General features: G+C 50.9%; 1 protein-coding gene across 3 annotated transcripts in view; it reads right to left on the bottom strand.

Annotated features, from left to right (window-relative positions):
* The window catches only part of LRSAM1 (leucine rich repeat and sterile alpha motif containing 1), a 36,929-nt gene that overhangs the window by 7,803 nt on the left and 2,149 nt on the right, over window positions 1–26,977 (bottom strand). For 2 of the 3 annotated variants that reach the window (XM_039861414.1, XM_039861415.1), the window contains exons 1-14: window positions 21,443–21,552; window positions 20,382–20,503; window positions 17,211–17,301; window positions 14,013–14,143; window positions 11,624–11,653; window positions 11,092–11,214; window positions 10,580–10,719; window positions 9,817–9,861; window positions 7,921–7,991; window positions 6,857–6,956; window positions 5,061–5,148; window positions 4,552–4,626; window positions 2,818–2,898; window positions 1,182–1,388 (exon numbers count right to left, since the gene is read on the bottom strand). In XM_039861414.1, coding sequence (XP_039717348.1) covers window positions 1,182–1,388; window positions 2,818–2,898; window positions 4,552–4,626; window positions 5,061–5,148; window positions 6,857–6,956; window positions 7,921–7,991; window positions 9,817–9,861; window positions 10,580–10,719; window positions 11,092–11,214; window positions 11,624–11,653; window positions 14,013–14,143; window positions 17,211–17,301; window positions 20,382–20,408 — 1,209 coding nt within the window. In that variant the 5' untranslated portion in view covers window positions 20,409–20,503; window positions 21,443–21,552. Of the gene's footprint in view, window positions 1–1,181; window positions 1,389–2,817; window positions 2,899–4,551; window positions 4,627–5,060; window positions 5,149–6,856; window positions 6,957–7,920; window positions 7,992–9,816; window positions 9,862–10,579; window positions 10,720–11,091; window positions 11,215–11,623; window positions 11,654–14,012; window positions 14,144–17,210; window positions 17,302–20,381; window positions 20,504–21,442; window positions 21,553–23,232; window positions 23,237–24,341; window positions 24,485–25,660; window positions 25,706–26,259; window positions 26,317–26,803; window positions 26,908–26,977 lie in introns of those variants that run through there. The other variant, XM_039861416.1, reaches the window with a different exon arrangement.

Here is a 26,977-nt window from a genome sequence, read left to right as displayed (position 1 = left end):
TAACGACAGCTCATGCTTTCAGAGTGCTCCATGCCAGGCTGTGCTGTGCACTGAGAGATGCCATTTTCCTTAATTTTCGCAACTCTGTGAAGTAGGTTCTGCTTCACAGGGGAGGAAACCGAGGGTCAGTGTGATTAGCAGCTGCCCAAGGTCAAAGAGCTGCCCGGTGTCAGGGCCAGGATTCAGACCTGGTCTGTCTTGCTCTGGAGCCTGTGCTCTGAACAGCCGAGCCAGTGCGTCTAGACTGAACCACATGCTGGGGACCGGATGTGACACGGGGGGTAGGATATCAACACGGGCATTTCCCCAGTCCCCCTGGTGGTCCCTCCTAGGCCCTGCCAAGCTGGCTCCCCTCTTCTGGCCTTGGCCCTCCCTGGGCTGTGGACACATGGCTCTTCTGGAACCTATGACCCTGATGGTCGTGTTCTGTTGAGAGCGAGTCCCCTGAGTCCCCTAAGGGGAGGAGCACAGGGCCACGGCATATGGCTGCTCCTGCACAACGCCGAGGCCACGGTCCTCACATTACTGCAACTCAAAGGTGATGCCAGCGAGGCGTCGTGAGGAATGGGGGCCTTTTGATTAGCACGGACGTGCCATCTGGGCTCGGGCGAGCTGGTCTCACTCTTCTCTGTACCCTCACAGGGTGTGGCCCACTGTGGAGCTCAAAGGACATTTGGGGCAGTAACGACGCCACAGGAGTGACTCGGTCCTTCCAGCCTGGCTGGTGGGCCTGGCCTCTGTTCTCACCGGTCAGGTGCACTTGGGTTCTGGAGGACACGACCCAACGCACTACCCCTGAACAGGGCTCTGCCACCCTGATGATGTGCCAGAGGCAAACCCATTTGAGGACAGGGGACATGCAGGCAACTCCTGTTAAAGGCTTATTAAATGGCCCGCCCTGGACACAGCAAGTCTTCTCCCGGGCATTTGTCTTGAGAAAATGCTCAGCTGTTCTCAAATCCTCAGCTACGAAGATGGTCCGAGAGCACTGCTAATGAAAGTGAAGAACTGGCAATGGTCTAAATGCTCAACTCTAGGCTCAGTGACGACCCTTCCAAGTGCACCGTCTCTACTCAAAGGCACACGCATGCATGGCTACGAATATGCACCACGTTTGGAAAATATGCATCAAAACGCTAGCAACAGAAAACTCTCGGACGTGAGATTCTTTTCCTCTGTACTTTGTTTTTCCTTTGACGAACAACCGCGACTTGGATAACGGAAGCGTTTCTCAGAACGGCGAGCGTGTGGAGGGAAAGCGAACCCCTGCGCGAGGGGCGCAGGCAACACACCAGGATCCCCCGGAGCTCCTCCTCTCGCTGAGTCTTCTCTTTGAGCAGCTGCTGCAGCAGGGAGCTGAGGGCCCAGCGCTGCTCTGAGACCATCTCCTGCAACACAAGACCACGCCCGGTGCTGTTGGAAGCTCGCGGTGGCCCTGGCGCCAGAAGTCCCAGTGGCACTGTGGCGGGTCCCCCGTCACTCGGTTCTCAGCCGGCAGCCAGGGGCCCATGGTCTCAGGCTGAGAGTTGGGGAACAGAGCCGAGGGGCCCCTCAGCTAGGCATCCCCACCCCCGCCTGCTCCTAAACCGGGACCTCCCCTCCCCATGGGATTGAGGCCTGGCATGGGATCGAGCGACCGATGTTCATGGAACGGTCAAAAAGAGCAGACGATGGAAATGACAAGCCACAGCACCCGACCTCCTCTCACTGAGTCCAGAGCGGGTGGGGGAAGCGCGCGGTGGGGAGCTCGGCTGTGTCACCACACACCAGTCTGGAAAGCTCTGCACAGATGGGGCACGTGCAAGTCGGAGCAGAGCCCTCATTTGTGTCTAGGTTCCACTCGCCAACTCCCCTGGAGGCCTCAAATGGGAGCCCCGCGAGCTCTCACGGGCAGGTGACAAGGACACCCGTGAAGCACAGTGGCTGTACCTGCTCTGAGCAATGCCCCAATCCGTCCTCTCTGAAGACCATTTCCAAGCTCACACAGGACTTTCTGCTGGCTAGCCCACCCTCTGATGGCCCTGACGCAGGCTGGGCCTGAAAGATTATTTCCATTTTACGGATGGGAGAAATGGAGGCCGAGGGAGAGGAAGTGACCTGCCTGAGGTCACGCGGTGCATCTACGGCAGACCTCAGCCCAGGACTCCAGACCCCAGCATTCTTTCACTGCACTGAGAACGAATGTAGGGACAGTGACAGACAGGGCCCTGCTTAACAGCACATGTCCTCACACACCATCGAACTAGCCCCCCTGTGTAAAACAGGGGAGACTGAGGCACAGAGAAGGGAAAGGGCCACTCTGTTTCCCCTACCCGCCCAGGTCATGCAGCAAGACTGTGCTGGGACAGAAGCCACGTCGCAGACTTGCGGTCTAGAACGCCTGCTGGTCCCTGCTGCTCGCACGTCCCTGTGAGCGACGCCGAGGCCGGAGCCCACAGAGAAGCTGCCTGCGGGGAGTGACGCAGTAACAGCCGGGCCCTCTCCTCCAGACATTCTTGGGATAACAAGAAAGCTCCTTCCCCACCAAGAGGATGCCAGCCCATGAGGCAAACCAGCACCAGAACCAGAAGCATGGCTGAAAGAGACAGGGCGCTCGGCAGCAACCCCACTCCAAAACAAAGGAAATGTGGAGATGCGGATGTCACCTGGGTGAGCCTTGGCAATGAAACCCTCCTTCCTCTGACCTTCCTGCCTGACAACGGGCTGACCGACCCCTAACCTCGGCCTGTGCTCCCGTCACCTTCTGGGGCTGGGGCACCGGCTAGGGGACTTCATCGGGGCGGGGGAGGGACAGGGCAAAGCAGGAGCCCTACATACCTGTAGTGCCTCTGTGTCCAGGGATTTCCTCTTTAACTCCAGCTGTGTCAGCTGCAATAACTCAGTTTCTATTAACTTAATCTAAACAGAAGACGAGACAGTTTTTTTTTTTGTTTTTTTGTTTTTTTTAAATTCACATTAACCACAGTTCAACTTGGTGCTGTAGCTCTCTGATGGCCAAGTGGGGTCTAAGAATCTTTTCTGGGGAGCTCTGGAATGTAGGAGACCTGTGTGCCTCAAGAAACTGATCAGTGGGGGTTTAACAAGAGTTAGTTTTGTCATGGCCCCGAGTGCTTTGGGGTGGGTGGTAGACATGCTTGTTCCGGTCAGGGCCTGTCCCAGAGTGGGTGCCGAATAAAGGTTTGTGGAATGATGAAGGGCCTTTTCATCGAGGTTCAGGCCAGAGCGAAGAACAGACATGGCATTCTTCTTGAGCCCCTTAACTGGCCCAATCCTCTTGCTTCCCCTAAATAGCTGTCACAGAGGAGAGCAGAGGATAATGGAAGTGACTGAATAATAATAACAGTAACGCTAGCTGATATTTATTGAGCATCCTGGGTGCTAGGCCTGTGCTGGGTACTTTATATGCATCGGTTCATCAATTTTCCTCTGGCTTTTAGGAGGTATTACTACCTCCATTTTACAGGCAAGGAAACTGAGGCTCAGAGAGGTTAAGCCACCTGCCCAAGGACACAGAGCAGGTAAGCAGGGGGCCTTTTCTCTAGGATGTCCCCACTTGGGGTCTGAAGAGGACTAGCTGGCCTGGTGGGTCAGAATCACCCACAGTGAGAATGTCTAGGGGTCACTGCACCCTTAGGACGTGACGGGGGGCTTTTAGCTCCGGGGGTTGGAGCCCACAGCCGGTGTCTACCCTGTGCCTACGACCTTTGATCCTTGTCCCTAAGTTCCTATATCCCCACCAACCCCTGGTCAGAGGAATGAGCTTCATGTCTGGCTATGTGGGATTTAAATTAAAGAGGGAAAAAAAAATGGTAAGTCGGTTTAGGCCAAAAAAAAAAAAAAAAAAAAAAAGAAAGAAAGAAAAAGAAAAAGAAAAAAACCATGCAAAATGTGAAATTCAAAGTATGTTGAGTACGATGTGATGAGCGTTCCCGTAGCTTGAAAGCTCACTCTACCTCCAGCCGCCCGCCCCACCTCGCCCAGGAAGGCCAAGCTGGTCTTGCACAGCCCCACTCCATGGAGGTGGCAGAGAGGCCACAGCGGTGGGGCTGCCCAAGGCTGGGCCACAGCTCAGCGGTGGGGCCCAGGCGAGAAAACGTCCCTTCCTGCCAGGCCCAGGTCACAACTCAGCTGACATCAGGCCCACCCTGCCCCCTCGGGTGGGGGATCCAATCTGCCCCGGGTCCCCAGTATGAGTGGATGGGGATATTGGGGCTTGAGCCGCTGCTCTCCCCCAGTGAGGGGTCTGGTCTGCCTGCGGCCTGGTCAGCGCGGAGGCTGCCCCGAGGCTGAGAGTCGGAGCTGCCCTTCCCCTCAGCCCTGAAGCGTGAGAAACGTGCAGGTCACACTTGCCAGGCACGTATAGTGCTGCCTCGAGGCACCTGGCAATAGCCCCTGACTTGGGCTCTGGGGGAAAGGGAGGTTCTGAGGGGAGACTCTGAGCCGGCAAGTGAAGGAGCCAGGATGCAAGCTTAACGCGGCCTGTCCAGACACCTCTGCGTGTCTGCGCTGACAGGACAGGTGGGGGTGGGGGGCCATGACCCCCACACTGACCTGGTTCCTGATCTGCCGATGCATCAGGTCTTTCTTCACCTGGAGAGCCTCAAACGCGGCCTTCTGCATGGCGCTCTGCAACAGAGATCACGGCCTGCTCAGCAGGGGCTGGAGGGTCGCGTGCTCCCAGTGGGCCGGCTGAGCCAGCCGGAGAGGAGACAGGGGCAGCGGGCGTGGGAATGGGAAGCGCAAGGTCCTGCAGCGCTCCCGCTCCGAGGTGTGAGCGCATCGTACCTGCCCTTTCATTCAGCCCTTACCACGGGGCCCTCACAGCCTGGGGGGTGGATACCCGCCAGGGAAGGCGGGTGCTTCTCTAGATTTCGGTGTCTAGAAAATCACTGCCCAGAGGCCTCTCCCTGCCCCTCTCTTCCTGATTGTACGAAACGCACTAAGCATCTTGGGTCTTACCCTCCATCTAGGACGGGGCTCCCTGTGGAGTTCTGAGGCTCTGCCCCCGGCTCACTGTACCCCGCCTGTACACCCGCCTCACACCCTGGGCCAGGGCTCACCTCCTGCAGGATCTGGCTGATGGCTTTGTTCTGATCCATCTGCTGCCATGACAGAATCTGCTGGAAACGCTCATCCATTTCAGCCATGCTGCCGGAAAGACGGCAAATTCATTCACTCTCTCAACATTTTCTGAGCACCTACTATGTGCCAGGCGCCTTGCAGGAGGTCAAGATAAACCATTTATTCATTCAGCAATAATTATGGAGTGCCTGCTGGGGGCCATGTCCCAGGCTGGGTGTGGACATGGAGTCTGTCTGAATCCCATGGCTCTGGAAGGAAGGTGACAGAGTCTGTATCTCGAGAACTGGAAGAGGTAGTCTCCGGGTCGTCCAATACCCCTCCAGCAGGACGTGACCTCCTAGGCACGCCACTCGGGTCTTGAGAAAGCCGTCCTTCCCTGGGCACCAACCGTAGCACCCCGCACCCCAGCGTTTCTTGCCCTGGCAGTGGATCTGCTCTCCGCCCGCTAGAACAAATCTAGTGATTTTGGCACAAAAATCCAAACCCTGCAACCTTGCCTATGTCCCTACTTTGGTATAATCATGGATTTGAGTTTGTTTCATAATAACAGCTGTTTTTATCCAACCCTATGTGGCAGACATTATGCTCATTTAGGCTCGTTAAGTCCCCCAGAAACTCTAGGAAGTAGGCGACTTTTCCCCAGTTTTCTGATAAGAAAATTGAGGCTCAGGGAGGGGAAGTAACTCGCCCAGGACTTCATAGTTACTGACAGAAGAAGTGCCTGTGCTGGGCACAATGTCATATCGCCAGGAAAGGAGGGAGGAAGCCCCGCCCCTGAGGACACAGGGGAAGCTGGCAGCTGTGTCACCTGAGTGGGAAGAAAAACACAAAGGCAGCCAGGGCTGCTGGCCTGTCCCTGTCTGGGGCTCCTGAGCACCAACTGGGCTTTTGTCACCTGGTTCTGCCAGACACCTGTGGCTCCTTCAAGAGACAACCCACAGTGTTGCAGTGAACTTGGGGAGCCAGACTCAGAGTGGCCATCGGCATGCAGGCAACCCTGTCATGTCCCCTCCAGTGCACCCTGCTCCCAACCTGTGGAGACTCTCGGAGATGACAAGTGCACCGTGGTCAAGAGCAGACTCCACTCTGCCACCCGCTAGCTGTGTTTCCTTGGGTGTGTCGCACAGTCTCTCACTCTGAGTTGTGATTGCAAAAGGGGGCTGAGAGCAATACATCCCTGAGGCTCACTAAGCTAACACGCATCACTTAGCCGAGTGCCTGGCACACAGGAAGTGCATGAGACGTGGTAGAGATTACGGGTGAACCCGGAGGATAGTGCAGGTTTGGTTCCGGGACCCCCTAATAAAGCGAATATTGCAAGTGAATCACACGAATTTTTTGGGTTTCCCCTTCATATAAAAATTGTGTTTACATTACACCACGGTCTATCGAATGTATAATAGTACTAAGTCTAAAAAGTGCACATACCTGATTTAAAAATACTTTATTGCTAAAAAATGCTAACCATCATTTGCGCCTGTTGGAAAAACGGCACCGATAGACTTGCTTGACACACGGTTGCCACAAACCTTTAATTTGTAAGAAACACAGTATCTGCAAAGTGTGATGAAGCTAAGCGCAATAAAATGAGGTACTGTCACTTTATCACAGCCCAAGATAGGATCGTGGGGTCCAGACAGAAAAGTCATGATGACCAGTCACCATTTGCTCCTGACAGCATGGCCGAGGCTGGGGTGGCCGAGGGCAGAGGACTTCCTGGGCCCCGAGCCGGCTCCCCCAACTCCCTTCCTCAGGAAGCCTCTCCTTACCTTACCTGGAACAGGCCTGCTGGACCAAGTTCTGCCTCTGGGACTCGTAGGCCATCTGGATGAACCGGTTCTTGCAGCTCTCCGTCAGCATCTGCTGCATGGCAGCTGAGGAAACACGGGGGCAGGGGCTGAGAGAGGGGCAGCCGCGTCTGGGGTGGCCTCACAGGGCTGACCCAGCTACTCGCCTGATAGTCACCCTGAAAAAAAAATCTTTTTTTTTTTTTAACTATAGAAGTCACTCAAGCTTGAAAGAGTGACCCGTGATAAAACGCTGAACACTACGCACAAAACCTTCTATAATCTTGTCACCCAGAGAAATTACTACATTTTAATATGTATATTTTTCTAGTCAAATGTTAATGCATATTTATAAATTAAAAAAAATAAAAACATTGAAAGTAGAGAATTGAATAGATGTGCATCCACTCATGTTCATAGCAGCATTATTCACAGTGGCCAAAAGGTGAAAACAACCCAAGTGCCCACTGACAAATGAATGGATAAACAAAATGTGGTATATCCATACAACAGAATATTATTCAGCCTTAAAAGGGAAAGAAATTCAGAGATAAGCTACAACATGAATGAAACTTGAGAACATAAGTGAAAGAAGTCAGTCACAAATGACAAATGCTGTATGATTCCACTTATATGGGTCCCTAGAGTGGTTGAATTCATAGACAGAAAGTAGAATGGTGGGTGCCAGGGGCTGGGGGAGTGGGAAATGAGTTTATTTAACGGGTACAGAGTTGCAGTTTTGCAAGATGAAAAGAGTTCTGGAGATGGGGGTGGGGGAGGTGGTGATGGTTACACAACAGTGTACTTGATGCCACAGTGGTTAAAAAAGTGGTTAAAATAGTAAATTTTATGTTACATAAATTTTATCACAATAAAAAATTAAACTGTTATCTAAACATACCACTTCTTACTTTTTATGAATGTGTCCCGGCTTAAGGGGTAACAATCAGTGCCCTCTATGGGTGACCAACAGGGACAGAGCTCTGCACCCTCTGAACTCTGTTCCCAGGACCCCTCGCCATGCCCCCCCCCCCCCCCGCCTGAGACTCACAGGCAATCTCCCGTCTCCGCAGGTTCTCTGTCTCCTCCTGGGTTATGGACATCAGCTGTTCCATTCTTATTCTAAAGAACAATCCATCCATTTATTCAGCAAACCTAACATTTCCAAGTGGAAATCCCGCCAGGTGAATCCCGCTTCCTTCAGGAAGTCCTCCTTGATGTGCCAACCCAGACAAGCTCGCACTGCATCCTGCGCCTCTGCCGGGACCCTGCCTACCCTCAGCCTTGTAGTTACAGTTTCTTGCACAAAAAGATGAACATTTCCTTAGAAAAATGGGCAAAGGATGCAAACAGCTATTTCATTGATACTTAAATACAAGTGACTGATAAACGTGGGGGAAGATGCTTAACGTCATCGATAACTAAAAAAAGTAAAATCTTTTTTTCATTTATCGCATCATCGGTTGATATCAAGAAAACTGATAACCATTGATGATAGCAATGAAGGGGGTGAAATGGGCACTTTCACATACTGGTGAGAGGAGTGTAAACTGGCAAAATGTTTTTGGGAGGCAATTTGGCAATAACTCTCAGAAGTCCTCTGACTATGTCCTCCAAAAATACTCACGTAATGCATATGGGTGTGTTTAGAAGATGGTCACTGCAACAGTGTTTATAATTGTGAAAAACTAGAAACAACTAAATGTCCATGAACAGAGGGCTGATTAAATAAATGATGATATAATCATGTAATGGAATACTCTGTAGCTGTTATAAATAATAATGTTCTTGGCATGGAAATACAGGCATGATATAATAAATGAAAATACAGAGTAATTGCATGTACATAAGCGCGTGCTCTGCTTATATGCATTTTAACCCCACACTAAACTGGAAATAACAGCTCGGAAAGACAACCCTTTGATTTCCGCAGGGTTTGACTTTGTTGGCAGAAGCACGTACCATGTGGCACCCGCGCCTCCTGCCCAGGACCACAGGCTGCTCAAGGGAAGGCCGCATATGGGGTACTGTTTGGCCCAGGCCCTGGCCAGGCCCAGAACAGAAAGGGCGCTTGGTTAGTATGTGTTGAGTAAATGATGCCGCCGGCCACCACTCAGCTGGGCCTTGACCACCCCAGGCTACTGCGGCGATGCTGCTGAAGTGGGCGGGAGGATGGGCTACCCTGCCGCCTGGCGGGAGTGCCCCGTGGGTGGTCTTCTCTGGTGCTGAGGGGTCTAGAAGGCGGGGCACGAGGACAGCAGCAAAGTCTCTTCTGCTATTTTGGGATCCCAGAGAACCAGAAGGGATCCCATTGATACCTCAGGAAGTGTGTGTGTCGGGGGTTTGTCCTTCCCAACTATCATCTTTTCTAATCACCGAACTGGTGCATCTCAGTGCAGTAAGCTTAGAAAATACAGAAAACACAAAGGGCAAATCCAAATACCACGACCTCGAATCTCACCTCTCAAAATCATTCAGGGTAAACCATCGGGGGCGAGTCCTTTTGTTGTCTTCAAGAAATGACAGAGTGTCTTCAAGAAATGACAGACCGTAGGCCCCCCTTGTCTACTTAGCAATATATTGTGTTTCCTTTAATAAGGAATATTCTCCTACAAGACACTGAATGGCTACAGATTATCTTTTTGTATATAATTTACACACAAAAAAATTTCCCCCAGAAATGCAGATGTTTTTCTAATTTCTTTTTTTATACTAGGAATATAGTTGGACATTATACATATGTTTTCATTCGCGCCTGAATTTTTCTCAGGGGTGTACATGTGTTTTAATAAACTTGCAGATAGTGATTCTTAATTCAGTATTCCCCAGTGAGGTGACTCTCCTTACAGCTTTAGGAAAACTTTGTGGCATGATCCTTGGGAATCACAGACAGTCTGTCCCCAGAGGAAGGGCCCATGCTGAGAAAGTGCTGGAGCTGAACACTGACCTTTCATTCTCCAGCGACTTCAAAATCTCAGAACTCTTCTTCTGCCTGTGGAGAAATCCGTGAAAGGTCCCTGCGGTCGTCACCAGCAGGCCTGTTTCCAACAGCACTGCCGTCCCCTACCCGCGCTGGCTGTGTAGAGGGGGCTTAATGACTGCGCTGGGGCCTCTTAGTCCCACCGAGGGGCTCTACGTCCTCCAGCCGGTTACTCAACTGCTCCAAGCCCCAGGGCCTCGTCCGTGACGTGGAAACAATGATAATAATAAAAACCTCGTGGAATATTTGTGAAGAGTGAGTGAGAAAATATAAAGTGCATGGCACGTAAGAAGCGGCCGACAAAGGGCGGCCTTCCTGGATGCCCTCGGTGGCGACCGCACGCTGGGCTGCACACGCAGGCACCGTGTGACTGCTGGATGGCGCAGGGGCAAGCCAAAAGCAACAGGGGATGTGGCCAAAGCGCTTCTGGTCTTTCCACAACGGACCGTGACTCGACTTTCTCCGGCTTCCTGAGAGCTCCGACTGGCCCCCTTTCTCCCAAGCCCTGTGAAGACCTGCTCCCTGCAGCTCCCACCCAGACGGGACTCGCTAAGCCACACCTCCCCACCAGTGAACGGCTGACCTCACGCCCAGATCAGAGTCTCCTCTTTTAAGCTGGTGCACACTGCAGCACCAGGACTGGATCTCAAGGTGGAAACCTTGGGCAGGAGTGGAGCCGGTGGTGGGAGGCAAACCCCCACCCTGGGGGCCGGGGGGATGGGCGCCTGACCTCTGATTGTCCTGTAGGAGTTTCTGGATCCGGTTGGAGATGTTCTGCTCCGTCCGCTTCAGCTCCTCCTGCAGCCGCTGCCGGTCCTCTTCGAGGTGACGCTGGCGCGCGCTCAGGCCCTGCTCCAGCCGCGACTGCTCCTGCCCAGGGCAGGCGGCGGCCCTGAGAAGCTGGGCCTCCCTCAGGTGCTGTAGGGCAGTGAGGGGCCCCGGACTGGTGCTAGGAGAGTGGCTTTCCTGTCCCCGTCCTGCCAGCCCTTTCTGTGTCATCTTGGGCCAGGGCCTCCCCTCGCTGGGCTCAGGGTACCCACGGCATGCGAGGAGGCTGAACTAGGTGATCTGTGAGGGCCCCCAGGTCCTGGCGGATGGACGTGAGATGGCTTACTCCCACCGCCTCCTCACATCAGAGGGAGGCCCTGGCAGGGGTGCTGACCCCACCTGGCTGCTGACCCCACCTGGCTGGCATCAGGAGGCCCTGGCAGGGGTGCTGACCCCACCTGGCTGCTCACGAACCTCCTTGACTGTCTGAAGGATCTCGTCTTTCTGACTACTGCTCTGCTGAAGGAGCTGGGCGTGCTCTCGCTGCCCGAGTTCTAGGCGCCGTTCAAACTCAAGTTTCTCCAGCATCTTCTGTTCCTGCAAGAATGTAGATCTCGGTGACTAATAGCACAGGCTCTGGGAACATTAGGACATGGAGCAGGGGGAACCCCACAACTCTGAACAGTGCAGGCTGCGGATCTTAAGGCTGAGCAACACCCCCAGGGCCTCCCTTGAAAAAAAAGGCCGTCTGCTGGCAGAGGCTGGCAGTTTGGAGCCTGGGGTTGGGCTTGACCTCTCCGAGCCTCGGTCTTCTCACCTGTCAAGTGGAGATACTCTACCCGCCCCGAGGCGGTGGGAGGAGGTGCCGAGGCCATGTACGTAAGAGAAAAGCATTGCTTTCCCCTTTAACTTAGAGGCAGGAAAGACTCGTGTCCTCAAGTCTTTGATAACAGTTGAGATCTTTAATGAGAAGAAAAGTCACAGAGAACAAATGGCATTTTCTTACCTTCCTCTTCTCGTAGTCTGAGAACCTATTCTGGGGAGAAAAAGACAGCGGTCAGAGAAGGCAGGCAGCCTGACACCATTAAGACTCCCAGGCTCCCTCCGCAGAACGGTGGTGGATTGGTGGGGGGTGAGGATGAGGGGGTGGGAGTGCGATAAAGAGTTGCAGATGGTTCTGGTGGACACCGGAGTTGAGAACCATGGGGCTGGGCACACTGTAGGGAGGTCGTCAACAGTCCTGGGGACGCAGCACTGAGAAGGCGTGGTGCTCCGAAGAGGAGACCAAGAAATGGGGTATCTGCTTTCCGTGTATGCCTGCACAACACCCCTGCAGGACTCGGCGGTAGCCCACCAAAAGAGCCCTCAATGCACAAGGGAGTCTGCATAAATTCCTGCAGGACTGTTCCAAAGAGTGAAAGCGCTAGAAATAAATGTCCACCAACAGGTGATTGATTAATAAGTCACGGTGCGTCCACACAGTGAAATGTCATACGACTGTCAAAGTAGTGGGGCGAATGTGGGTGTAGCTACAGGAAAAGATGTCAGCCATCTTTCACCCCATGTGTAGTCTGATTCCACTCTTGTAAAAACAGCATCGACAAAACTCTATACTGAGTTTTGTAGTTGTTGAGACGAAAGTCAGGAAGGAGGTTTGCTGACCAGTTCATGATGATTACCTCTAGGGCACAGGTCCCCAACCCCCGGGCTGCAGACCGGTACCAGTCTATGGCCTGTTAGGAACAGGGCCGCACAGCAGTAGGTGAGCGGCGGGTGAGCGAGTGAAGCTTCATCTGTATCTGCAGCCGCTCCCCAGCACCAGCATCACCGCCTCAGCTCTACCTCCGATCGTCGGGCGTTAGATTCTCATAGGAGCACCGGTCCCTGGTGCTGAAAAGGTTGGGGACCACTGCTCTAGGGGGTGGACTGCAGGGACAGGGGTGGCATCCACTTACGGTGCATATTTCTATATGTTTAGATTTATAACAAGGAGCATGAATTATTTCTGTAGTTAAACAACACACACACACACACACACACATTTTTAGCGGCCTTTCAATTTAGTTCTCTATCTCTGAGACCAGGACCAGTTTCTGTCTAAACTGTAGAAGCAGCATCCTATAAGAAAACAGGATTTTTCCTATCCTGAGGTAGCAGTAAGATTTTTAAAATTAATCTTTATAATAATCTTTATTATCTGCATAATCTTCAGATATTATACAGATGATATTTGAATATATTCTCCTGTGGAAAATTAAAACATGACATACGAAACTAAAGTACCCACTGATCACGCCCAGGCCTAATCCTGGTTCCCCGCCGCCCCCCATGTAACTATCATTATCAGACCCAGGTCCATGCATCTACTTACATATAATTTATGCCTTTGGAAAAATATATATACAGGCATACATCGTTTCATTATGCTTGTTTTCATCAACATCGAGGCAAGACCGTCCACCAGCAAAAAGGTTATGACTTGCTGAAGGTTCAGATGATTAACATTTTTTTAGCAATAAAGTATTTTTAAATTAAGGTACGTACATTGTTTTTTAGACATAATGCTATCGCACACTTAATAGATGACAGCCCAGTGTAAATATAACTTTTATGTGCACTGGGAAACCAAAAAAGTCATGTGACTCGCTTTATCGCAATACTGTACTGCGGTGGCTTGAAACTGAACCACACTCTCTCTGAGGTCTGCCTGTATCTGCCTGTGCATGTAACAGGGACCTGGGAGGGCCAGCCTGTTGCTGGCGCTGCTGACATGTGTGCCTGACCTCTTCACTAGACGGGGATCATGACAGGCGTCCTGTACAGCCAGTGGCACTGAGGCAGCAAGTATTTGCTGAGGGACAACCATGAACAATAGGGACGCGAGCCCCACTCCCACGAAGCTCCATCCAGCAGAGCAGACCGACATTAAAAACAATCAAAGCCCATGTAATTCTTCATTTAACGTAGAGCCGTGACAAGCGCTCCCAAGGAAGCATACAGGGTGCTCTGAGAACATGCAACAGACCTGACCTGCGCTGGTGTGTTGAGGAAGGCTTCTCGGAGGATGTGATGTTTAAACCGAACTGAAGGGTGGAACTGAGTTAGTGGGAGCAGGTGAGTGGGGAGAGTTCCAGACAGAGGGAACCCTATATTAAAAGGCCCCAGGGAGTTAGAGAACAGGGAGGAGCCTGGAGCAACTGATGCTCGGTGAGCTAGCGAGCTGAGGCGGCCACAGGCCTTGTGAAAGCATACATGCACATCAGTCTGGATGGAGAAGAACTTCTAGTCTGATGGAGGAGTCCAGCAGCTGCAGCTCTGAACATCACCCACCAACGCCCAGGGCTTCCCGCACACACACTATCCATTCCGTGTGCCGGCAGGCAGGTGCGCCTTACCTGCCACTCTACCTCCTCCCTGGAGAACCTGTCTGTGGGCCCATCGGGGCTGTCCTGGGAGGTCTCGGCTCCATCTTGCTCCAGGACTGGCAGCAGGTACTGAGAAGGGGGGTAGTATTCCAGCCCTGACTCTGCAAGAGACGACACAAGCTGACCAAGAGGAAGGAGACAGGCCAGGTACCCGGAGCCACCAGTTCCTGTCTCCTTTGCCTTCCTCCTTCCTCCTTAGAATCTTGTCCCACCCCACCTCAGTCCACTGCTCCCGTGCCCTAGACGGGATCCTCGTGTTATTCATGTCCTAAGGCCTGGGCCTGGGATACGGCCAGTGCTCAGTAAGCATCAGCTGAGTGAATAAATAGGAACACCACCTGCCTCTTTACCATCCAAGTGAGAATGAAGTGATACAAAAAAGCCTGAGATTAGTAGAGAAGGCTGGGTCCCAGCCTTACCCATAATTCCCATTGTGTGTGAGACCTTGGGCAAGATGCTAGCCTTCTCTGGCCCTGCACAGTTTCCTCCTGTATAACTTCAAAGGGTTCATGCGCTCTACCCATTTTCTATTGGGTTGTTTGCCTTGTTCTTGCTGATTTGTAGGTGCTTTTTACATATTGTAGCTAATAACCTAGGTCTACAATATACGTATCTGCTTCTGGGTGGTAAGTCATCTTTTCAGCTTTGATGATGGTATCCTTTTGAGGTAAAAAAGTTTTAGATTTTAATGTAAAGTTATCCCCCCCCACTTTTGCCCCCCAGGAAGGGAATAAATAGGCAAGTCATAAGAAATAGTAAAAATGGGCAGTAGGCATATGAAAAAATATTCAAATAATCGAGGAAATTACACAATAGGCTCTCTTGTTTATCCATCAGGTTAGAAAACTTTTAACGCTAACACCAAGTGTTAGACTGTGGAGGTGGACCAGGTCCTCTCAGATACTCAAGGAGTGTGAACGGTGTCACCTCTTCAGAAAGCCACACCGAGTGCTCTTCCCTTTCACCTCCCAACCCCACTGCTGCCTGCCCTGGAGGAACACTCACACTGTGCCAGACCTGTGGGTTACAGTGCTCATATCGGTGGCAAACTGGGAATAACCTCCAGGTCCACAGCAAGGGGATGATGGCTGCACAAGCAATGGCTGCACAAGCAACGGCTCCACCATGGGAAGTACTACATGGCAGTTAAAAATGAGGCTGATTCGTACAATGAGATAGGAAAAGGTCCAAGATCTGCTTTGGAGTGAAAAGAGCAAGCCGTAGAATCACATAATATGATCTCTTTTGTGAGTTTTTTTTTCTTTTGTTTTTAAAAGAGCAAAACTAAAAAGTTCACATATCTATCTGCTACAGCTTAAATAAATCGAAGGATTACTCCTTAAGCTCTGTGGTAGAATCACCTGTTGCTCAAAGACTCGTTCAGTAGACACATGGCCTGGTGAGCTGTTATGGAGTGTGTAACTTTTTTTACTGCAGTATGACGTACATACAGAAAAGAGCACAAAGTCTTCACGTACAGCTTGATGAATGTTTATAAATGAACAAGCCCTGATAAGCAGGAATTAGTGCTGCTCAGAGCTCCTGTGCTGACCGATCCAAGTGCAAGTTCCCGTGTCTGACTTCTCTCAGCTCACATGGGGTCTGAGAGGTTCACACAGGTTGCTGCTGTAGCAGCTGATGGTTCTTGATTGTCCATTCTACTGCTGATGGACAGGGGGCTGTCTTCAGTCTGGGCTATTACAGATGGTGCTGTTATGGGTTTTTCTGTACTTGGCCTTTGTCATGTGTTTACAGGCATTTCTCTTGGGCATCTACCTAGGCACGGAACTGACAGGTCACAGGGTATTTGAATGTTCAGCTTGAGTAGATATTGACGATCAGTTTCTGAAGAGTTTTCGATTTACACTCCCACCTGCAGTGTGTGGGAGCTCCTGTTGCTCCACGTCTTTGCTAATTCTTGGTATGGATGGATGAATTTTCGCCATTTTAGGGAAGGTGTTAGGGTTTAAGTATCTCTTTGTAGTTTTAATTTGCATTTTCCTGTTGACTAAAAGGAAGCGTAATACTTATGGGTCATCTGAATAGTCTCTTTTATAAAATTCCGATTCCTGTCTCTTGACAATGCATTTTCCTTATGCCCTCTAGTTCTACCTTCCAGAAATGAGTCCTTTGTTGGGTATGTATGCATTATGAGTATCATCTCCAACTTCACGACTTTCCTTTCCTTTCCCTAAATGGTGCCTTTTGAAGAAGTTTTTGATTTTAATGAAATCTAATTTATCAATCTTTTATGGATACTGTTGCCTCTCTCCTATTTAAGGAAGAGGTTAAAGCCCCCCCACCCACCATGTGGATATCTAATTGCTCCAGAATCATTTATTGGAAAGACTCTTGCTTTCTCATCACTTTGCAATGGCACCTTTGTCGTAAAACAGATGGCCACAGACGCATGAGTCTTACCTGTGGTCAGAAAGTTCCACAGGTGACGGGAGCCCTATGAAGAATGCCCAGCCTGACAGCAGGTGACTGGGTACAGGCGCACCTCATTGCATTGCACCCCACTTTATGGTGCTTCACAGAAGTTGCATTTTTTTTTTTTACAAATTGAAAGTAAGACTGTCCACCAGCAAAAAGATTACGACCGGCTTTACTGCAGCGGTCTGGAAGGGAACCCCAATACCTCCGAGGTATGCCTGTGTGCTGCTCTTCCCTCTTGGCACCCAGACCAGGGGCGGCCCTGGGGTTTAGCAACTTCGGCCACTTCTCCAAGTCCAATCCACTGTGGTCTCTCTCTTGGGTGACCCCAGTGACCTTTTAACTGGCTGCCCCCTACTCTTGCTTCCTCCAATCCCTTCTCCTTCCTACATCTGGAGTGCTCTTTGTAAAAAGGAAGTGTGATCAATTTCCTCTCCTATATGACGGGGCCTGGGGGCACCTCCTTCTGCCAGGAACATCCTTTCTCTCTTGTCTAAGTGCTAATCATCACTCAGGTTTCCGCCCAGCCACTTTCTCAGACAGACCTACCCTGAAGACCCTAAATCTGATGCCCCACTGTGCTCTTGTAAACACAACAGATGATTATATTCCCTTGTGTGATAATCTGTTTGGCCTCCTCGGTCTGCCATTGCCCCAGCCTGGGCTGGTACAGGGCAGCTGCTGGGGCCATGTGTGTTCACGGGGCCAAGGAGGCAGGCTGCCTGGCTTTACCTTTGCAGAGGAACTGCTGAATGGCTGCAGGGCCGGCGCTGCACACCTCCTGAGGTGGGTAGACCATGGACAAGGCGTCGAGGCTCAGAGTCTGCAGACACAAGGGGACCCCTCTTTACGCATGTCATTCACTTAACTGCTGACCACAATCAAAACCACCTGGTTTAGTTATTGTGTTTACTGTCACCTCTGCCTGGCAGGGAAAGCTTACACATCTGTTTCTTCTGCGTCCCAGCCCCTAGAACAGTGACTAGCACGCAGCGAGCACTCAATCAATGTATTTTGATAAACACATGAATGAGTGACAAAAGGGAAGTTATAAGACAGCACGGAGAATGAGATTCTATTTTTGTAAGAAAAATACTCATATACTCTCAGATTAGTATATTTATAGAAAAAATATTGGAGCAATAAATATCAGACTCAGTGTTTTCCTGTAAGGGTAGGTTGTAGAGTATGTCCTACACGAAATATTTTTTAATATGGGAATTTTTTAACAATATGCAATATGACTCTTTAAAACAATATGTTTATACAAATGGTTTATGAAGCCCAGGAAAGACGGACCTAGGCCCCCCCACACACTCACAAAACTGCCCACAGCCATCGTGTGTCTTTTTTAACCAAGCCCTCCCCTGCCACCCTCTCACTTCCCATAGGCCTTCTGATGCCACCGAGTACCGGCACCGAAGGCCCCTTTGAGGAACTGACAATCTCTGTGCTTGGAACAGACAGACAGGCCTCAGCGGCCAGGGGACAAGGCCAGGGAAGGCAAGGAGTAAGAAGAGCAGCTCAGATGCCCGTCTCAGCCTGGCCGGCACGGACCCTGCACCCGTGGGAGCCGAGTGAATGCGAATTGCAGGGGGAGGAGGGAGCCTCCTCTGGAGCAGAGGAACTGACTGCCTGGGGTTGGGAGCCCCAAGAGCAGAAAACCTCATCTTGGGGAAATGAATCTAAAGAAAATTAACCCCATGTGGGTCGTATCAGTCACTGACAGTGAAGCGTGGTGGCTTGAGAACCTGGACGCCGAGGCTGCAGCACCTCGTACAGTGGCCATGAGCCATGGGTGGCCATTTACGTTTACATTTTAATTGGTTAAAATTAAAAAGAGTTGCAGGCTCAGTTCCTCAGTCTCACACACCACATTTCAAGGGCTCAGTAGCCGTGGGTGGCCAGTGGCCACCGCACTGGACATTATGGATCACAGAACATTTCCGCCACCAGCAGGAACAGGTATTAGACAGCACTGAATCAGGTCATACAGCCCTGGCTTCAGACTCCAGCTTGTCATGTGCCAGCTGTGTGGCCCTTTAACAGGCCACCTGGCTTCCTCGAGCTGCAGCTCCCTCGGGCTTAAACAGGCACGACATCTAATGACCTGGCTGTTTGACGGGTAGTGGATTACATGTGAAAAAGACCTTGGCCTCAACCAAGAATGGCTGCTGTTACCATCTCATCTTGAAGACGAGTTTGTCCTAAATGCCACCAAGCGGCTCGAGGAGTTTCATTTAAAGAGTCATCATAGAATGAGTCACTCACGGCGCTCTTACAGGCTGTCTCAGGATGGCTTCTCAGTTAGGAATGCCACTCTACTCCGAGCTGCCCTGTCCAATATGGCAGCTACTGAGCACAGGTGGCTCTTTAAATGTAACTAAAATTCAATAAAATTACACAGGTTGTTCCTTGGTCATACAAGCCACCTCTCACGTATTCGATAGCCACACGTGGCTGGTGGCTACTGATCTGGACAGCAGCCACTGAACATCTCCATCGTGGCAGAAGGTTCTACTGGACAGCACATCGAATACCCACGTGTTGGCCGGTCTCTCCAGCCTGCCCAGGGACAAGAGCCTGACCATCCTGTCCTTTCTCAGGTTGGCCGCCATGGCAGCAGGGAGCAGCCACCTGGGTCAGCCACCTCCCTTTGCTTGGTCAGATACATGTCACCGTGAACGGATGGGTAAGTTCCTATTCCAGAGGCCGAGCTGCACAGAGGTGGGGAGCACAGGCCCTGGATCCACACAATTCCCTCTTTGCTATTTAGTGTTGTGTGGCCCTTGGGCGAGCACCTTAAACCGTCCATGCCTCAGTTTCTTCATCTGCAAAGGGCACAACAGTATTTGCCTCACAGATTTTGTGAAGGATGCAGGGAGCTAATGCGAGTCAAGTGCCTGGCCTTCGGGAGCACCGGGCCAATGTGAGCGTCTGGTCATGACACTGGGAACCTGCCTTACTCGAGAGGCTTGCCTTGTGCCAGTGTCTGCTAGGGGTTGGGTTTGTGTCCCCTAAAAATATGTATGCTGAAGTCCTAACCACGAGGAACATAGACTGTGACTATATTTAGACATAGGATCTTTTCAGAGGCAATCACGTCCAAAATTTAGTCACCAGGCTGGGCCCTAATCCAATATGACTGGTGTCCTTAGAAGCAGAGGAAATTTGGACACAGACACGTACAGAGGGAGGATGGTGTGAGGACACAGGGAGAAGATGGGCGCCTAAACACCAAGGAGGCTCAGAAGAGACCAACCCTGCAAACACCTTGATCTTGGACTCGCAGCCTCCAGAGCTGTGAGAAAATAAATATCTGTTGTTCGAGCCACCCAGCTCACAGTACCTTGATACAGCCTCCCTGGCAAACCGACAAGGTGTCCCAGGAGGTCTCTGTCCCCCACCCCCACTTCCTGGCACCCCCTGCTCTGATGAAACTCAGCTTCTGCAGCTCCAAGTTGAAGCCACTCCTTCCCTGACAGCCCCTGGGTGCCCCATGAGCTGGACCCTCCAGGCCTAGCAACCTCCAACCGCCTCAGCTCCCCACCCCTCCCCTGACACATCCTGTGCCTTTCCTCATACTGTTCCCCCACCTAGAGTGCTCCAGTTACCCTGGTCTAAGTCTCTAGAGCTTATTCCTCTTTCAAGGTCTGGCTCGAATTCTACCTCCTTCAGGAAGTGTTAACCCCATCAGGATTTGGCATTCTCTTCACACGAGAAACACATTTTTCTGCCTCCATTATGGCAGCAAAAGCCAGACTTCCAACTGTTCATGTCGGTCGCCTTGAGAGCTCCTAAGGGCCATGCCTTGGGATCTCTGTGACCCCAGCACCCTGTGGCCAGGACAGGTATTCAGCAGGCAGGCCAAAGAGGACCGCAGGCAAGAATGGCTTCACTTACCTCCAGGGTTCGAACATGAGCTAGCATCTGTGGCAATCTCCGAATCTCGTTCCCACTGATGTCGAGAGTGCGTAAGCTTCGAAGTTCCCCTATGGTGTCCGGAAGCTCCTTCAGCTTGTTGTCTGGAGAGAGCCCAATGGCATGGCTCAGCACCCTAAGCCCCTTCACAGCTTCCTGCCTGACAGCCACCAGGACTCGGAGTTGGCGGGGGGTGGGGGAGCGGTGAGGTTTATGTGCCTCACTTTGACCCTGACTGCGACTCCGTGAGGAGAGAACACGAGGGTGGAGTTTCAGTGGCCGGGGCTCAAGTCTCCACTCCACCGCTCACTTTGGAAAACTGACTTTACCTCCCTGGGGCACAGTTTTCTCATCTGTCAAGTGGGATAATACCACCACTTGGCCTCAAGGTAATGTAGAGGGATTCGGTAAGATTATGCATATGAGGTCCTCCGCGCAGTGCCTAAGTGGGCCACCATTACTTTTATCATTATGCATGCTACGTTTAGGTACTGAGGCATTCTGTGCGGAAAGTGCTTAAAACAGCCAGAAGAAATGAAGGGCTGCGGGGTATGAGGCAGGCGCTCCACTGATGCATTAGTATCTGGGTTCTGGCATTGTCACAGTGGGGGGATCTTGAGCAAGTCACTGCTCTCTGAGCCTCGTCTTCTTCATCTGTAACTTGGGGAGAACACCTGCCCTTCTCCCTACCTCATAGACCAAAGACTGCTACTTCGGTGGCTGTGGAAGTGCTGTTTACCAAGTGTGACAGACTCAGGACTGTCCCTGTGGCTCCCGGATCACTGTCACTCAGTCAGTCCACTCTGCTTTCCACCACACTTATTGTTGTAAACATGAATGACGGAGTCTCAGAGGCCTAGCTGTCAACGGTGTCCGCCCCCCTCCCCACAAGACCCTGTCTGTGGTTACCGTGGCAACCAAACAAGTCAGTCCCATGTACTGGGGACTGGCTGCCCTCATGCTCAATGGCTCCCAGAAGGATTCTGGCTGGGACAGCCCAGAGCTGAGCAGGGGTTACACAGTCAGGGCTTCCTTGCCCCTACCTTTCACATTGAGGGTCTGGAGCTGGGTCAGGTTCCCAGTGGAATGTGGGAGATACGTCAGTTGATTCTTTTCCACGTTCAATACCTAAGAAAAAGGAAAGAATAACGAGACCCCTACGTACAGACAGTTGTGAGACGCCTACTTCAGGCCAGGGCACCATACACATACCTTTGCCTCCTCCTGACAGCCCTGTGAGGGAGGCACAGGTCGTTATGATCCCACCCGAGGGACGAGAAAGCCGAGGCTGAGATCAGTGAAATCATGTGCCCGGGAGAGCAGAGCCAGACCGTGGACCTGGGTCCATCGTTTACACAGATGACAAAATGCCCAATCACAGTCCCACGATCGGGAAGGGAGGGAGAAGGGGACTAAGAGTTTCAGGGGTCTGGGGGAGGCAGCATGTGACAAGGCTCTAGCTGTCCCAGTGTTAGGAAGAAGGAAACTGAGCTGCACTAAGGCAGTGGGGTCTGCCCGCTCTCAAGGCCGGTAGCTGGTGGTACTGGGGCTGGAACCGGGTTTACAGGGTTCCAAAGGCCATGTTACCTCTGGGATGTGGTGCTGGGAGGTAGGCAAGGCCAACGGGATGACACGTTAAGTAGCCATTAAACACAGATACGATGGAAAGCTAAGCGGCCATTAAAAATAGCGTGGCAGATGAATATTTGATGAACCAAAGGATGGTTACAAGTTACTGCTGGGTATTCGAAAGTCACAAAACAGCGAATGCAGCAATTCTATAAAAATATATACATAAAAAATGTCCCAGAAGATCCCATACCGAGATACTCGCTATGGGTCTCAGTGGTGGCAGTTACTACTGTTCCGCCACCTCTTGTCTATGTGACCTTGGGCAAGTCAGTCATCCCTCCGGGCCTCAGTTTTCTATAAATTGCGATAACATCCTCCACCTGGCAGGCTCTTTGCGTCACTTTTTAGTCTCCTCTGTGTGCGAGGTACTGCCGGGCGAGGGCACTGCCCACGGACGGCTGATGGATAATTCGTTACACTGCAGTCAGTGCTCTCGGGGAGAGAAGCCAGGGTGCAGACACAGGTGAACAAGGTAGGTCTCCTCAGGGAGGTTGGAAGGGTCCTCAGGGATGAGGTGACAGCCACTCAGGCAGAAGAGCCTTGCGGACAGGCTCTGCCGGGGGTGGACACAGAGAAGCTGACTGCAGGGAGCGAAGGGGAGATAGGGGAGGAGGCTGGAAAGACAGGTCTGACTGGGCATAGTGACGAGAAGAAACTTAACCTAAGCGTGAAAGAAAGCTGCTTCTTCCTCTGCGAAGCACGCGGACAATTGACACCCGCCTCCCTAAGGCTGAGGAAGCAACACACAAGGCAAGGGAAAGGCTCCACTCCACGCGGGCACATGGTGAGCACTCCAGGGACGAGGGGCAGCCGCTGACCAGGATTAGCAGGGAGACGGTGAGTTAAGAGTTAGGACGCTGAATTGAGCATTTTTAAAGGTGGACCTGCTGGCTTTTTTTTCTGTAAAGTTGTGGAAGCTTGTAATGAAATCTCAAAAAGGACAAGCCAAAAATATGGTAGAGAGACACCCACGGCCCAGACTGCAATGGCGGGGGCGTCACTGGGTGTCTTAACAGCAAAGGGGCAGGAGAGCTGGCGCCAAGTGTCGCCTGGCCTGACTACAACCAGAACACTCCAGGTCTGTGCGGCTGAAATTTCTCACTGAGGGATCACAGGTTTTCAGCCGGGCTATGGCTTCTGAGGGCTGCTGCCTTTAAGAGAGTCTGTAGCGCTGCTGCTGGTTATTGCGAGCATCCAGAACTTGTCTCGTCCCTAGAGAATATCATGCTGGTGGGGTGGGGCGGGGTAGGTGTTTGGGGTTGCTAGAAGGATAAAGAGTACCAACTTCTTCTCTCAACTAAAATGATCATATTCACGCTTCTTCAAAATATTATACCATTTCTACCCTTCTATTTCGCCAAATATTTAAATTCACTGAGGGCAAAGATACATTTATATAAGCGAAAATTCTGCCCATAGCCATGTTACTGAACGTGTCTGACTACTGACTCTCGAAGCTAAGTAAGGCTTTTGAAGTTAGTACGGGATAGGAAACCACCAGGAACATCTAGGAAGCAGGGTATGAAAATAAAATCTGTGAGAATATATATTTATATTGAAAAAGACAATTAAATATGCAATAAAATATTGAGTGGGTCTCTGGAGTGTGAAATTATATTTTTCCTATTTTCTGCTTAATTATATTTAATTTTTTAACAATGAAGATAAAAGACACAAGAAATATACATATATATATATACATGTGTATGTATACCATACATATATATGAAACATATAAAACACAAATATAAGGAGAAAAAATTTTAATGTTATCTTTTCCTGACTACAAAAATAATGCATGTTGGACAATAAAGAGAAGTAAAAACTACCCCTGATCTCAACAAACGAGAGTTAACCATAAAAAGTCTTCTCTTAGTGTGTACACCGTCACAGCTCATGGTCACGTGGGACAACTCTGGGGTCACGTCTCACGTATTGTGCGACTACGTCCTGGTCCTGGAGGAGCTGACAGGAGGGAGTCGTCCCGGGTCACCAGGCTTTCACACACTGACCACACGATGCCTGGCGTCCATTTTGTTCCTCCCTGTCTGGGACCATTAGGTGTCTGTCCTGGTCCTTCTTGTGTGGGACCATGAGTTTCCCGCCCTCTGCCAGTTCGCTTGCTGTGAGTCTATGGCTTGCTTTTCTGTCTGGCCAGCAAACTCCCCAAAGGCAGAGCTTGTGGTTCGTTCTCTCTGTAACCCCACCCCACGCACAGCACATAGAAGGTGCCCAATAAACTATGTTGATTAAACCCTATATGGACTATTACGTTAGGCCCACTGGCATACCCTTTAACAGAGGAGACACAAAGGGGGCTGGACACCTAGAAAGCCATGCAGAGTCCTCCACGCCTGGGAGAAAGGCCCTAGTACCTTGATGGTTATGAGACTCAGGAGGCTGCAGGATTTAGGAAGCAGGGAAGTGAGGTGATTCGTGTGGACAATCAACACCTGTGTGGGAAAGATTTGCCACATTAGGTTGAAGAAGAGCAGCAAGTTGGAAGGCTGGCGACAGGCAGCCAGCTCAGCGCAGGATGCACATGGGCCCTGCCCAGCCCAGTGCTCTCCGCTCTTCCAGACTCCACAGTGGGGGATGGGACCTCCAAGGTGGAATCAGATGACCCTGAGACCTGGAATTTCAAGGGTGAAAGGGACTTTAGAGGGCTAATTCTATTTCCGTTCTGAGAAGGGATCCTCATGCAGTTGCCCTGACCTTAACCTTCCTTAGCTTCCGATTTCACATGGAAAATAGAGGATAATAAAGTACCTGCCTTCAAGGGCTGCCATGATGATTAACAAGCTGATGGACAAAAAGCACTTAGCCCAGATCACGGTGCAGTGCTTGATCCATGTCATCTGTTGCCGTTTTTATTAAGCACTGGCCCCTGGATGAATACTTCTAGTGTCAAGGAGCTCACCACCCTATTGGTATGGAACACTTCTCACCTACCTTCATCTAGACCAGTGGGCCCCAACCCTTTTGGCACCAGGTACCAGTGCTCCTATGAGAATCTAGTGCCTGACGATCTGAGGTGGAGCTGAGGCGGTGACGCTGGGGAGCGGCTGCAAATATAGACGACTTTGCACTGGCTCATCCACTGCTCACCTCGGGCTGTGTGCCCCATTCCTAACAGCCACAAACTGGTACTGGTCCATGGCCCCGGGGCTGGAGACCCCTGATCTAGATAATTCATTTAGAATATTCTTACCTAGCTGCGTTCAAAGCTGCAAAGACTTTCCTAACAATCATTCATTCCACTCTTAACCCCCTCGGAGTAACCAGAATGAAGTGAGTGTGGTTTTTATTATTAATAACGATGAGGTTTCTCAGTGTTCACATGGCAGTAATTAATTTACTCTGTGACTGCTCTGTCACTCATTTGCATCTTACTATACCTCTGTCAGAATAAAGCTATGAATATCTTTACTTCGTAGATGAAGAAATCGAAATGTAAGCGTTTAAGGAAGTTGCCCAAGGCCTGAGTGGCAAAGCCAGGATGTGACCCAGGGCTGTCCCATGCCAAAGCCGGCTCTCCTAACGGTGAAGAGACCGGCTGCAGGCTGCGAGGGTGAGAATCAGAAAGAAGGGGGATACCAGGAGAGCTCCTAACACTCCCGCGGTCTCACCTTTTTCTGAAGAACTTTGCATGTTGCAAAAGCCCCAAATGGAATCTAAGAGAAGAATAAAGAAGAGTCAGTGCCTCCCCATTGGCCAGTTTTTAATTTATTTTCTGAGTGGCACACGTGTGAGGGAGAGATGGAACAGGAGGTGAACAATGCAAAATGCTGATGTAGAGAACAGCACTAAGCCCGGGGAAAAGGCTAGTGAGGAATGTTGCTCAGGGTACGGGCAGCGCTCCCTTCCAATCAGCTGGCAGGAGAGTGCCCTGCCCAGTCCTAGCCCACTTTCCCCATGCCCATCATCAACTATCAGAGGCAGAAGAAAGGTCTCCAGTGCTTTGCAGAGGCTAGAGAAACCCACACTCTCCCAGGACCGTAGGAATCTGTGGGCCATTTTTCTAAGCAGCGTCCTTGACTCTTGAAGACTACATCGAGGCCAAAGATCATCTCAATTCTTTTGGACAAGAACAAAATCTAAGGAGACAGCTCTTGACCAGCACTTCCAGACTTTTTAAAGCCCCAGTCCACATCTGTCTTCCCCAGGAACATGTGATTCAAGAAGAAAGGAGAAACCGAACTCACAGCCAGGACGCCACCCAGTTTACCTCTGAGAGCTCACACTTAGAGATGTCGAGAATGTCATCGGCCCCAGCTTCTTTTGCCTAAGGATAAAAAAAAATTTTATTGATGGTTTAGGTGCATTTTTTTAGTTTTCTTTTAGAAAAAAAAGGTTTTTTTAAAGTGTTCAAACAAAACATCCTTGCAGAGTGGACAAACCAGGCAAAGAAACATAGAATTAAGAATCTACACGGGACCACAGACGGCATCTGGTTCAACTAATCCATTTTGTGGCAGACCAAAGATTCCTGGTTTAAAGGGGTTTGAGGGCCAGAAGGGAAGAACAAATGAATAAGTAATGACGGGTGCGATCGGTCTACGGTCTACGAAGGGAAGTACAGGGCACTCCTGAGCACCTGACAGGCAGCCTCATCAGTCTGCTGTGAGTCAGAGATTTCCTCTGGGGGTGGGGGCAGGTGGGGAAGGCTGATGCGAGGCCGCACAGTTTGTTTGGGGGAAAGTGCGGAGCCCTCTTTCACGGGGCGGAGGCGGAGATGGGAATGGACTCAGAGGAAACATATTTCCCCTCACCAGACACATCTGGTACTCCAGGCGTTTCCGAGCTTCCTCACTGGGTTTCCGCTTCCGGAAGAAGAGCGGCATCCTTCCTTTTTCCTGGTGCAATCTTCACAGCACTAGGGCATAGGAGAAAAGTTAGGGCCTGGGGAATGTGTCACAGCTCTCCCACGAAAGCCAGGACAGGTA

This window comes from Pteropus medius, unplaced genomic scaffold (assembly GCF_902729225.1).
Source record: "Pteropus medius unplaced genomic scaffold, Ma_sr-lr_union100, whole genome shotgun sequence".
Classification (NCBI taxonomy): Eukaryota; Metazoa; Chordata; class Mammalia; order Chiroptera; family Pteropodidae; genus Pteropus; species Pteropus medius.
Note: the sequence above shows the minus strand (reverse complement) of the source record. Positions and strands in the feature narration are given on the sequence as shown.